Source organism: Eutrigla gurnardus (genome assembly GCF_963514095.1).
Source record: "Eutrigla gurnardus genome assembly, chromosome: 13".
Lineage (NCBI taxonomy): Eukaryota > Metazoa > Chordata > Actinopteri > Perciformes > Triglidae > Eutrigla > Eutrigla gurnardus.
In genome coordinates, this window is record NC_139936.1 from 8,465,910 (window position 1) to 8,480,168 (window position 14,259).

Below are 14,259 nucleotides of genomic sequence, written 5' to 3' on the forward strand. Positions count from 1 at the left end.
TTGGCAGCCCTCGCAGCTTTGCATACAAAGTCTCTCAGTGTTGTTCAACCTTGAGCTGTGAGTGAAGTGTGACGTGTTTCCACAGCTGGGGGCACCTTTAAAGGCGGAGCAGCTCCTCGGTAGCAGTGACGGGGTTTTTAAAGTTCTAGCTGCTCGTGAACACAAACGCCTGCTTTCAGATCTCTTCCTCTGTGAACAGGGGAGTTCTGTTCTAAACAGAGATGAGTCAGTAGTCCTCTCCCCCCCACTAATCAATGAACTATGATATTGATCCAATGTGATGAATGCATTCCAATAGGGGGCGCCACTGCACTGCATTTTGGTAAAGGCTCAGTCTGTATAAAGGAACGCTTATTGACTTACAAAGAGTGTATAAATGTAACTGACTGTATTAATATTGAACCATTAATATACTTTACAGGTTGGTAAGCCATTAATAAGAACAAGCTTTGGGCTGCCAGGTTGTGAAACAGTGCTTTGGTTTGTTGTTTTAGATTATTTAATTCCTCAGGGAAGCAACAATCTGGCCCGGAATCTGTTTATTGACAATTTACTACTGCAGACTTGATTAATATTTACAAGAAAACAACTGTTATTAATGGATTCCCAACATTTCAAATGGTGTTATTTCCAAGCAAATGCCTGCTTTGCCTGTTTGGAAAATCCATCCTCCATCAACCTCAGACTGGAGTCCCAAATATCCTCAACCATTTCTAAACGGAGGCTTAAAGGAAAACGTGCCCCAGTGGAAACTCGTCGGGTAGAAGCTGATCCGGTTCATCTGAGGGGCCACAGACTGTCATGCAGTGTTTATACCTCCGACTTGTCACCGAGAGGATTTGTGGCCCCAACGTGACGTCGGCAGCAGTGATTGATGGGACACATCGGCCCTGCCCGAACACCCTCTCGATGCTAAGTGTCCCTGGGAGATCTGGGTGTTCAGCCTCGCGCCGTGACCCTCGCGCTCAAATGATGTATAGCGTTCGGCCTTCTCCTTTGCCGTTTATTCGCAGCGTATGAGAGCGCGAAGCGTTCACACGCCTCGCGCACGTCATAATCCCATTGGATGCGCGGGGCAGGGGATATTGCAAGTAATGAGAGAGAGAGGGGGGGAGAGAGAGAGCAGTCTTCACTAGCGGATGTCTTTCCAACGACACACACACACACACAGAGCGCTTGTTGATACGCTCCAGATGCCTTCACAGAGAACGCACGTCTGCAGCCTGCGTGGATTGCCCCCGCACCTTTGAGTCACGCAGGTGTGAATCAGTCTTTCTGTCCACGGCGAAAAAGGAAGATTATGGGTTTGTGTGCGGTTTCGGAACACGTGGGAAGCGTATTTGCGAGGCTGGCGGCTGTGCGCCGGTCCTCCCTGTGATGGAGGAGCGCGGCGGTGCTGCATCGGAGGCAATGAGTGAGAGGTGCAGAGGAGATAATCAATGAAGACGCCGAGGGCTCCTGTGCGTTTGGACAAGGTCAGAGTCTAGCCTGGCGGAGATTATGTCCACGCGGGGACAACAAGGACGGACTTTTACGCTTCCTCTCGGGGGGAAGAGGTCGCCCGGGGATGTCCCCTGAAAACCAACAGTTTCTCTCTGTGTGTTGGATTGCGTTGGCAGCGAAAATCCCTCCATCTGCGTGATCATGGTTGAGCATTCTTTTGGACAACCTTCGAGCTGCATGGCTTCTTCCTTTCCTCCCAGGAGATAAAGTTTCTTCGCTCTGCTCGACGGGTGGCGGATTTATTCGGCCACCGATTCGTCTTAATTGCTCGCAGTTGAACCCGGCTGAGGTGATTCAGAGGCTGCTGGTTAAAAAAAGAGAGAGAGAGAGAGGGGGGGAAGAAGAGGGGGCAGCGGTGGATTGAATTGCATCAGAGCATCAGAGCAGCAGCATCCAAACAGCGGCGGCCAGCTGTGTTTCTGTCTGGACGGTCACATCTGTCGTCGTCGTCGTCGTCGCTGTCCATGGTGCTGGACTCGTGCTCCAGGAATGGTGGAGACGCTGAGTATCGCAGTCATCGGTGCTCCCGCAGTGGGGAAAACTTCTATAATCCGCCAGTTCATCTATAACGACTTCTCGGAGGTGTACACGCCGACCAGGACCAGATCCGTGTACAGACCCTCCGTCATCCTGAACGGCAACATGTACGAGCTGAAGATTCTGGACGTCCCGCCAATCTCCTCCTTCCCATCCAGCTCCAGTCAGGTATGGCGTCTCTGTCTGAGGACTTGGGTTGAACTTTATCAGAGAAGGATTTATTCAAGCTTTGCTGATCCACCCTCAGAATGCCTGAGTCAAGTGTATTAAATCTCTTCTTAATATCCCATCTGTTCACTGCCAATGGTATTCCTCAAAAGCAAATACCCCCCAATTGTATTTATTCCTCTATCAGATGTCCCTAGTCTACTAGTTGCTATGGAGACCCGACTGACTTAAAGCCTTGGAGAGCTTCACTCACTTTACGCATTGTAAACTATCTCAACCCCCCCTCATGAGGAAGAAATGACAGCTTGCACCTTGTTTGTTAATCATAGCATGTCTAAGTGTCAGATATGTTTTGTGGAGGTTGGGTTGAATCTGGCTCGTACGCACAGAAAATAGGAGCAGGGTTGTGGTACAGGTACCGCCACACAACTCCCAGTTTAAAAATAGAATAGACTGGCCTTTTATTCAAGGCCACAGGTCATATGCCACACCTCATTAGTTGGAGACGCATTTGAGGATCATAGCATACATGCACTGTTGCTACACAATGCCAAAGGTTGGAAGTCACTTCTCGTCTTCTCATTGCCAAGGATCGGGGATATTGAGGTATTCTCTCAAGATTTGGTCTCTGGATTTTTTTTTTCTTTAAGGATAGGTTCACATTTGCTCAAGTCTGTTTTAAAACAATACCTAAATGCTCATATGTACATTCAAATTTAAATTTAATCCTTGCTTCACTCGCTATTTTACGTCATTTATTTTTGTTTTGAACCAGTGACCGGGAGAAACATCAATTTCATTCCTCTGTACGGTACTGCACTGTATTCAGACGGATGATAAAACAGTCCATCTCATCATTATTGAATGCTATAATTGTTTCTCTTTCAATATTGACTTTTAAAAGACACCATTCTAAAGCACCTCTAATCTAAATGATGAAAAACCCCACTGTCCTCATTCTGTGCAAATAATATGTCATTTAAAGTTCAGCCAAAGCCAAAATAAAGCCTCAAGACTGTTTCACTTCATCTTATCAGTGTGAAATGTCCCCGCACTGCAGCTTGGCAATGAAACACTGTGCAAACACAGAAAGGGAAAAACATCAGGGTGGCTGTGGCTCCGGGGGTTGAGCAGGTCGTCTAATGGCTTAGATGTCAGCAGGTTGATCCCTCACTCCTTTTGTTCACATGTGGAAGCGACCTCAAGCACTTTACAGCATATCACTGCTGCTAACGCTTACAATGCAGAGGTCAAATGTCATGTGTGTGACAATAAAACGTTCTTGTAAGATATCCACTTGATTGGATCGACTGAGACTGCTAGAGATGTCTTCACAGTCGGTATGCAAAGGAGGATCGCTTTCAGCATTCAAAACCTGTTTCTATGTTCATGTGAGTGTGGTTTTAAGACAAGACTTGGAAAAAATATATATTCCTATCCTTACCAACCAAAGAAACTATTGATTTAGTGGGCGTCTCCGCCCCCCTTCAGTATTGAAGCAATGTGGCCCCCTCCAAGCCTTTATTCACTTGAGATGACTCGTCTCCACTGCAGCATTGGTGGTAAGACTGTGATGCTTTGAAGATAGATCTCTCCAAGGTCACCACGCCTGACTCTGCTGCTGCTTCTCTGCCCCCTTGTGTCACACTTAGCCCTGAACAGATGAGGTGCCACTGAGAAAATGAGATCAAGCCGAGGAGAAGACCAAAAAAAAAAAAAAGAGCAGCTCGAACATGAGGTGTTGGTTTGGTGGGCGCTCAGAAATCCCACCGAAAGCGTCAGACAGACAGGCGGGCGGGCTGAGAGGCCGGAGCGTTCAGCCTGTCAGGCTGCTGGAGAATTACATGTAGCCGTTCTACTGGATTTAACGTTTTGTTAGAGCTTTAAGAGGTCTGCATGGGGCTTCACCGTCTCCACAGAGACCCTCTGTAAAGAGATTCTGATTGAGTTTCTTCTCTCTTCTGCTAAATGGTCCTCCAGGGAACACGTTGGTAGGTGAGCAGAATGACTCTCTCGGGTTTGCGTGGGAGTGAGAGTCCCAAAGTTTGAGTCACATAGCTTTCATCATTCGATATCATGTTGAATGAACATTTCGTGCTCATGTCAGGCTGTAGTGCAGCGTGGCCAGGCAGAGAAAACCATTAGCTGAGTGCCGCCACAACATTTCTATCAGACAGATTTATGGCGAGTCGTTGGCTGAGGAACGACCCTGCCTGGCCTGCTGTACATTTCCCTCTCCGCTCCTGCCATGTACTGCTTGTTGTGACATCATTCTCCTGCTTATTCTGGGGACGGAAATTTATTCAAAGCGAGCGCAGCAATGAGACACGGGGCTTGTTTTGGACTCGCCGCCCCGCTCTGTATTTACCCCCGTGGGCAGAGAACGGTAACCCGGGTCAGGAGAAGAGAACTGCACAAGGAAAGCTGATTGGAATTTACTTAGAGTACACAGCAGATTGAATTAAAGCAAAGTTCCCTGCTGGGAATAAAAACCCAACAGAGGAATTTGCTGCAGTCAATTAGAAAGGTTGCACAGAGTGTAACGTACGCCGTAGATGTAAGGGTTACCAAATTAGGTTTTATAACATCCTCTGAAATTTGTGATGAATAAGCTGCAGAATGGAGTGAGTCAGTACGCCTCCATGCTTATGTAGCGTGGCGATTTCTCATCAGTTGAGATCATATTTGAAAGAAGAGCAGTGAGGTCTCCGTCAGTCTCCTTGTGACCCGGTTTTCACCACGCAGACGGCCATTTTTGTCCTTTCCAATGCCGGAGACAGGCTCGATGTCTATTATATCACCGTGATGGTGTAATGATTTGTTTGCTTCACGGTTAGTCTGTCTGATGCTGATAGCATTGCATTTAAAGAGCATCTGTCACAGTGTGTCAATAGATGATGCAATGACAGATGGATTTAAGCCTGACAGCGGATTCAGCAATGAGTTTTCTTGTTTTTTTCTTTTTCAATTATTTGTTCTAGCCATAATGTATCTCCATGACTTCCTCCCACACAACATGCTCCCTCTCCCTCTCCTGCTCTTTCTGGACATCTTTCTCCGTTATCTCTGTCGATACTGTCGGTGACAACAAGGTGGAAATCATTGCTTTTTATGTCAGACTTGTAATTCTGACTCTTGGAGACGCGGGAGAAATATGATTTGTGCGTCCATTTAAACAACCATTTAAGTGTTTGTTTGACATTTTTGGGGACATGAGATGTAGGTTTTAGCTTTTAAAATGAAACAAAATACGAATCAAACAACTTTCCTTTGGTAACGTGAATAATTATTTGTTCTTTGAATAGAAATCATCCAATTAAGTCTCAGCTCAGTGAATCGTCTCATCATTGTTATTCACATATGATCATTTTGGGAAATAAGCTTAGTTGTAAAAGGTACCGCCAGGAGATGGTTAGCTTAGCATAGCATACAGACATGGAAACAGGGAGATGAAGTAGCCTTGCTCTGTCCAAACAAAATTCACTTAAACTCTAGAACTCACCAAATAATATACTTTCTTTTTGATTTTTAACTAAACAAATGAGACTTGTAAATGAGTTGGTAGTAGCTGATCTTTTTTCTATTCAGTATGTGAGCACAAGAAAACAGCAACAACCCATCACCTCACATCATCTCCAACTATTCATCTTAAGAACGACTAAAGCTACAGAGATAAATGGTGACCTGCTAGAGGTCACCATTGAGTATTGGAAGGTTCATCCCCAGGGCGTCTCATCTATTTTGCATTGCAGATCTTCCAGGGTGACATACCTCTAATTGCTCGGCACCATTCCCCCAACAGGTTATACCCACCGTCCTTCTGAGTATTGATCCATCACAACCACTCATTACCGTTAAACTAATATCAGGAGACGCCACAGCTTTGCCATAGCCTGCTAAAACTGACCACGACCTGCGGTTGTCAGGGAAACATGTTCTGTTTGGCTCTTGAGGAGTGAAGGATGAGATGCTCTTTTTTTTTTTTTTGCACTGCATTAAGAAGACCGACTGGAGGATACAGACAGTGTGACACCACACTTCACATTCACGCTCCCACAAGCGCACTCTCACATTGTGCAAGCACACACAAATAAACATGCCCACACATGCATTGGAAATGAATCTGACAGATTACCAGCCGTGCACTGCTGCATCGTCGTTTCCTCTCAGCTCTCAAGTTCTTTTATTTTTGCCTCGTGTTTGGATTCAGAGAAGTAGTGTCGCTGTTTCTGGCTCCTCCTCCACATTTAAAAACACAACTTGGATGACAAAGAGATATGAGATGAGAACGCAAGCTGCTATTTTTAGCCTCACGGGGATGTGAGGCTGCAGCTGAAGCGCGTGCACCTCGTCGTCGTCGGTGGCCTCAATTATCAGAAAAGATTGAGCTGTGATGATATTTGTTTTGACAGGAACAATGTCTGTTTTTTCTTTGGTAAAAATGGGTGAATATTTCCTGAAGTGCTTGATATGGCTTTAAACTGTATTTGACACTGTAAAATAGATGCAACAAGAATAACAGTAGAAGTCATAGAGGCAGAGAAAATATTCCATTTCTCACAACCACTGTCCCCGTTCCCCTTCTCTTCCTCGGTCTTCTCTTTCATTTTTGATGACAGTGATCTTCCTGCCACATGTTTGTCTCCGTGTCTGATCGGCCTCATTATCTCCCCACTGATATGTAAGGCTGTTTCTTCCTCACACGCACTTAGAAAATAAAACCCACAAACACCCTCGTCCAAACGGAAAAAGAGGCAAATGATTCCAAACCGCCATTATCATCATTAGGAGTGACGCTGATCATCGCCTGCTCTTAGCCTTCCTTGTCATAAATTATCAATCAGTTGTATTTGTGTTGATTCGAAAAGCATACTTGCTTCAACGTGGTGAGCAATGTAATTAGATTTCCCTCATTCCTAGTTCAATTTGTGCAAGCTGTTGCCTGAGGTAGAATAATGTAAACACCATGTGGAAAGTCACTGCCATCCACTCCCAACACTGCTACAAAGCAGGGTCATATTAGCTTAATGGTAATTAGAAGCATCAGCTTTAAAAAGGTCTGATAATCAGCACTTTGATACGAGTTTCAAAGCAACGTTCAGAGATCCAAAGAGGACAAATCATTTGTGCCAGAGACACATAAAAAAAAAACACAAAGCACGTCAGCTTTGAACATCCCGACTACATACGAAAGTATAAACTGCCTCAGCAGTGGGCTTACTTGGGATTATATTTGTGTCTAAACTGTATGATGGAAAGATCCTCTAATCTCTGTATGCAGTTATACATTATTCATTGTTGCACATAATGCATAATAGAAGAGAATTCCTTTATTGTCATTGCACAAACAACAAAATGAACGGTGCATTCACACACATATCAAACAGTAATACAAGTAAAGACGAGTAAAATATATATTATAAATAGAAAATATGTATGTTTACTGTGTCACTTCTGGATTCTGCAGACAGTAGACAAAGCAATAACACAATATTGCTATGGTGCAGTTCTATCAGCCTTTATACATAAGTTACTGCTGTAACAGAGTAAGGCTCCAGGGTCGAAGCTGTTTGTGAGTCTGTTTAGCCCGTGATTTGATGGGCATTAAGCGGCTATCGAGGGGCAGAGGCTCAAACTCGCTGTCCAGAGTGGGATGGCTCTTAATGTTGGCTGCTCTACTGAGCCAACGAAGGCTGGAAGTCCTCCAGAGAGGAGCAGCTGATGATCTTCTGGCCATTATTGATGCCTCTCTGAAGCGCCCTCCTGTCTGCTGCTGGGCAGTTGGCACCACAGCACACTCCACGGAGCAGCGGTAGAAGGACAGCAGGTTTCCTGAGGACCCTCAGGATGTGGATTGCTTTCACCTCAAAATGAGCAAAGAAACCACTAAGTTCAAGAACGAGAACGTCCCCGGTGGTTGGTGATGTGCTGGATGCTCTGGTCCTCAATCTGCCTCTTGTAGTTGTGGTCTGACCTGACCTGAGGGCATTCTCTGTACGACCACTGTTTGCCTGGATATATTGAATTGTGAAAAGAGCAGAACTGAACCGGCAGCCCCCGAGTCTCGGGACCCTTCATTAGCAGTGTGTGCCCACCAGAGGTTATGTTGACACCCTGGTTTTCTCATCCCCTTGATCCACTGCTGCTTTTTTTTTCTCCATCTTTTCACATTTTCTCAGGGCTGCGTTTGTTTTCTCATTCCCTCAGCAGATCTTTTCCTCCCACCCCCTGACGTTTCCTCCCCCCTCTTTTATCAGATGAAATGCTTATATATTCATCGCATGCTGTTAGAGGCAGTGAGGGTGGTGGTGGGTTGGTGAGAGCTCTGGGAGACACAGCATGAATAGAAGAACGGGTCACTGTGCTTTTATAGAAGCAACCGCACCCCAGTAAGGTGCAAATGCACCCACTTGTGGGCTTTAATTACGGTTGGAAACTCATTACCACCAGACATGTGCACTACATTAGGCTACAACACGTAGCCAAGCAGCAGCAACAGATTAACAGCATTATGCATTTCTTCTTCTCCCGACAGAAGGCTGTGTTAGTGATTCTCTTCTAAGCTGTAAAGTCGTGTCCTTGAACGCGTGTCGCCAGGACACCGTTCAGTGCGTACGGCCGGGTGGTCACCGTGTTTTATGACTTTGTTCTCGGCTGTGGGACCCCGAGAGCCGTGGCAGCTCTACGGCTTCATTGACTCTCTGCACTTTTCACAGAGGCTAAGCAGCAGTGGCAGGCGACCTTGCGTTTGATAATTACAGAAACACATGCCCCACGCTGCTCCGCTATCTGCTCGCTACTGTCACAGCGTTTTAAATGAGTCAGTGCATCATAAGCTGGCAGATTGATGAGGCTGTGTTTTTAGGCACAGTGGTGCGTTCAGCTAAATCTTAACATCTGCATGTCAAATTGACTCTCTCATCCATTAATCAAACTGAATGCAATATGAATTTTTGATTTATTTGGTCATATACCAATAAATGTTGGTCAAAATTACATTTGTCTTAATGGTGGATCAGCATCAAAGTTATTAGATTTCACCCTGATGAAAATTTCATGGCAATCTTTCCAATACTTGTCAAGACATTCACTCAAAACCACAAATGTCAAACTGATGGTGGCGCTTGAGGAAAAGTCAGGGGATCACCATAGTCAGTAGGATTCGTCCTTCAGGTACCATGCATATCTGTGTCAAATGTAGCAACCCATCCAATAGTTGTTGAGATGCGTCTGGATCAAAGTGCTGGACCGACCTGCCCCCAGCAGTGTGTTTGTACATTAATGTTTCCCTCTCTGTGTCGGCCCTGTAGGAATGGCTGGATTTGCGTTGCAGAGGCGTTCGCAATGCCAACGCTTACATCCTCGTGTACGACATCTGCTGCGTGGAGAGCTTCGAATACGTCAAGATGATCAGACAGCAGATAGTGGAGCACAGGTAAGGTCACCCGAAGGCTCTCAGCTGGCCAGACTGTACAACGAGTTGACATCCAGCTGCCGATTTCTAATATCGCCTCATCCGTCGACACAACGCGCACAATTTCACAGCTCTGCCACGAAGCCGCACAATTTGAATTTGTGACAGTGATAGATGGTCTGCTTGTGGTGATACATTTTAATTCAGCACACTCGTCCCTGCTTCCTGACAGTTAGTCATGGCATTTAACTCTGGCATCGCTGCACGAGAGACGCCTGAGATTTCACCGGTGATGTAAAGATTACTTTTCGGAATATTTCTGCTTTTATTCAACAGAGCACATCATCAAAATCAGGAAGCTTGAGAACGACAGGGAAAGGTCTCCTGGCTGGCTTTGAACTGATACAAGAAGGAGAAAATAGACCAATGACAAGGCACCTTCCTGTGGCTGCAAATGTATTGCCATGAATGTTTATGGTGACAGAAAACCATTATCACCAGCAGCTGGGGAAGGAAGGGTGAATCGAAGAACAGGAGGAATGTGTAATCATAAGGCGGCGCTCTGAAGCCAGACTAGAGAAGGAAAGAGTGGAGAAGGGACAGATACTGAAATTGTGAATAATAGAGGTTGTTACAGCACAGGGTGGCTATACTGTAAATAATGTATTATTTTACTTTACAAAACATTCTATAAATATTCTGCACAGATATGCTAACAAACTCAGTTCAAAACCATAATAGATTTGTTTGTTTTTTGACTCCTGAAGCCTCAGTGAAGACTAAGACGGTGTTGGGTCTATCGCTATATAGGGTCCCTCCGTTTCCAACACAGATACGGTATATCTCGTCCCTGATTAATTAATCAAGTAGATATGCTAGGAGATATTTTAAGTATGTTACGTGAGCACAACCTCATAAAACATTTAGATGATTACCTTGAAGTGTTTTTTTCAACCCTACATCTGCTTAGGGGCTTGAAAATTGTAAATTTTTGTCTCTCTATGTGTCTTTCCTCGTTTGAAGACATACAAATATGGATAAGCATGCAAGTTAGAAGAAATTGATCCTTCAAGTTTCAAAATGTATCTGATTTAATAAAGAATCCAATTTCAGCAACTTTCATTTTTTGTTTCCTGAAAAAATCAAATTAAAGATCCCAGCTCCGCTGACTTTGACACCCAAACATTGAAGTAAAAATCAATCCTTTTATAAGAAATCCGATTGATGTTCCTTCTTAACTTCATTGTATTTGCTGTAGAATCTAATCCAGTATTCCCTCTAGTAACCACTTTATTCTTTATGCAAACGTCTCTTTTTTAAGTAGCATGTCAGACTGGATATCCAAACCACCAATAAGGTGCTACTGAAAATAGTTGGACGTTGTTGTTGTTTTTAATTAACACTGTAGGCCTGCATTAAATAGTCTCCAGTCACTAATGTATTCCTACCTCTGGTTTGCCGTAAATTTTTACAGTTCATAATGCTGTAAACCGGTTGCTGCAGAGTGTGGTGGGAGGCCCCTTGAGCCTGTGAGCTCTAATCCTCCAGTCCGCCCCCGCACACCTCAGAAGGAAGGGAAAAACTGCACACACCCAGCCAACCACTGTGACGAACACCAGAATGATAACAATGCTTTTTTTTTTTTTTTAAATCACCCTTCTTCTTTAATTTGCCTCTTGCACGCTCCTGCAGGGAAGGCAGCAGCAGTGAGGTGCCGATCCTGGTGGTGGGCAACAAGAGAGATCTGCAGCGCCAGCGCTTCATGCCTCGCAGGGCCGTGTCCGTCCTGGTGAAGAAGACCTGGAAGTGTGGTTACGTCGAGTGCTCTGCCAAGTTTAACTGGCACGTAGTCCTGCTCTTCAAAGAGCTGCTGGGCATCGCCGTGGCACGGGGCATGCGCCAGAACCACACCTCCATCCGTCTGCAGGGGGCACTACAGAGGAATCGCTGCAGCATCATGTGACCCAGAGAGCTCCCTCCACCCCTCTCACCTCAGGAGTGGAGCGGCAGTGGAGAAAAAAGGACTTTTTATCTAAATGGCTGGAAAAATACCCTGTGGCCTCCTGCTTTACTGAGCTAATTTTCATAATGAGGTTTATTAGTCTCTTGCGCTGTAAAAGACATTCAAATTTCACACACGGTCATCCAACCACTTCCTAGTCAGATTCTGCCAAATGTGTAAATGCAAGGAGAGGAGGTGAGAACGCCAGTGAAAAACCAATACAACTAGCATAGCACAGTCATTTCTTCTCACATCCACCAGACAGCCACTCATCTGAGGCTGTGCTTCCCAAACGACACAGCAGCAGGTCTTATCGGGGGTCTTCTCATGGCTGTAGATGGGCCTGATGGGGTGGAAGCTGTGTTTGTAAGGCTCAACATGGAGAGGCAGCAATATCATGGAGTCTTCCTTTTGAATTTGTCCTATTCAGCAGGGTCAACAGCTGACGCTCATATCCAACTTATTTGGATTTCTTTGAGGGTTAAAAGGAAACGAGAACAGAGCAAAAAATAGCTAACGTCTCACTTCTGAGGGGGGATTATCCTAAAAATGTACAGGTATAATTAGATGGTGTTTCATTTTAGAATCTGAGAAGTAGCCTACATTTATTTTTTTCATATTCCCTGTCCCCATTTCAAACTTGAAGGGGGTTTTAAGGTTGTCTTGCAGCAGAAAATGCTGCAGTCTCTATCATGATGTACTGTGGGGCTTTAATCTGCTCCCTCCCCTCACTCAGTGTCTGTTTCTGATGAATACATTAAATCCAAGGAACTGGGGACCTGCAGGAGGCTGCAGAGCCTGAAACAAGAAGCTTCACACGCAATGTGGATGTTTGTGTGTGTGTGTGTTTGCGTGTGTGTGTGTGTTTGCGTGTGTGTGAGAGAGAGAGAGACAAAGGGAGACAGAGCGGCAGGTTTGATAGCTGACATTCAGGCAAGCAAAGGACAGACACGGCCAGATAAGAGATCGATGTAGAAGCTTAGGAAGGAGCAATAAAATCTCATAGTGATATCCTGAATGACTATATGTACAACCATATTATATGAACAATGCCTCACATATAGATGTAATCCACTCCCACTCAGATATCCTGCAGAAATGAGGCAGCACTTAATGACTGTCACAAAACATGAGTGCATCACAGACACACAGGGAACCTTAATGAAGCTTTCATATCAGTATCTGAATACGATGTAATTGGTAATGTTGTGAGATTAACAGTTGCTTATTCATTTGATTAGGCCTAGTTAGTTTGTGAACATGGCTGCACTGGAAGTAAGCAGACCTATATGTATATAAGAGTGATTCATGGAGTTATTGACTTGCATGCTTTTGTTGGTAGAGCCAACGGGTCAGGGTTTAATTGCACTGATGTGAAAATTTGATATTGTGTTTCCTTTTTGTAATACATGGTATTTCTGACACCGTAACGAGCAGCTGAGTGGAGTGAATGTCGTCGTTTTTCACTGGCATGTGAGAGCACAAGCTCACGATTCTCAGTGTCGAACCCTTCGGTCAGGGCAGATGGCTGTGTTTGTTTTTTTTCTAGTAAAAGATAAAGGAATATGTAGCAGCAACTGTGTGTAGCATGAGTTCTCATCAGTTTGTCTGTGTGTGCGTTTCCGAATAAAAAGGGCTACAGTTTTTTATCAGAAACATTACTTGTATTTATTTTTACTGTGTTGGTACTGTGAGTAATTCTATTTTATTTGACACATGATGAAATATTAAATGCATTTGAAAACGGCAACCTTACTCTGGTCACTTCACAATCCTGTACTACAATTACACCACGTTGTATCATTTTGACAACATTGCCACCTTGTGGTAAATCGATGTTATCGGGAGCCAAATCACAAGCCGGTATCTGACAAGGCGTCACACACTGGAGCCCTTCCAGTTAGTACAGTTTTGTTTAAATGTATTGTTGATTGCACTCAACAACACTAGATGGTGATCTGGTGAACTCCCCAATGTAATGACCAAACAATTTCCATTTATTGTGGCGGCTTAAATAGAGTAATTATCTCTCAGTACTTTCCATGGTAAAATACTGCATGTGCAGCCTGATTAATGGTCACATTGACTTGTTATGGAGTCCAGAGAAATAACTTGTTATTGGGTTATTATTAATCTCCCTTACCCCATATGACCCTGTGCATCATGTATGTACTCTGTTGCCTCCAAATGGCCAATATAGAAATAAAGTGTAAGTCAGTTTGTGATATTTTTTGATTAAAAACAATTTTATTTGGGAATATGCACCACGCAAACGCAATAGAAACCTAAATAATGATGCTATTAGCAACCTTTTTAAAAATGTAGTCTTAAGATATTAGGTAATAATAAATAATTGCCAAAAAAGACAATCAACAGGGAGTAGCCCTGTAGTTCATCACCTGACCCCAAATGTGACCCCAAATTCTACCGAATTAGGGTTTCCTTACTTTTAATGATACGCTGTGTGTGTGTGTGTGTGTGTGTGTGTGTGTGTGTGTGTGTGTGTGTGTGTGTGTGTGTGTGTGTGTGTGTGTGTGTCTCACATAGACTACATTTGTGCGTTACAGGTATCTGCTCACCTGTGGCCTGAGTATCACCAGTATAAAATCAGCATCCGGACCGCATGTCAAATGTT

The 14,259-nt window shown here is 44.4% G+C and overlaps 1 protein-coding gene across 1 annotated transcript; it reads left to right on the forward strand.

Annotated features, from left to right (window-relative positions):
• Positions 1-1,112: 1,112 nt before the first annotated feature.
• Positions 1,113-13,747, forward strand: rasl10a (RAS-like, family 10, member A). Its single transcript, XM_084025600.1, has 3 exons — positions 1,113-2,208; positions 9,519-9,643; positions 11,315-13,747. Exons 1-3 carry the CDS (start codon positions 1,993-1,995, stop codon positions 11,583-11,585), a joined length of 612 nt encoding a protein of 203 aa, XP_083881726.1. The 5' UTR covers positions 1,113-1,992; the 3' UTR covers positions 11,586-13,747.
• The last annotated feature ends 512 nt before the right edge of the window (positions 13,748-14,259 follow it).

Excerpts from the sequence above, each read along its gene's own strand:
- rasl10a (XM_084025600.1), top strand. The coding sequence starts at position 1,993 with ATGGTGGAGACGCTGAGTATCGCAGTCATCGGTGCTCCCGCAGTGGGG. Across the intron at positions 2,209-9,518 it reads TCCCATCCAGCTCCAGTCAG|GAATGGCTGGATTTGCGTTG; the intron begins GTATGGCGTCTC and ends TCGGCCCTGTAG. Across the intron at positions 9,644-11,314 it reads CAGCAGATAGTGGAGCACAG|GGAAGGCAGCAGCAGTGAGG; the intron begins GTAAGGTCACCC and ends ACGCTCCTGCAG.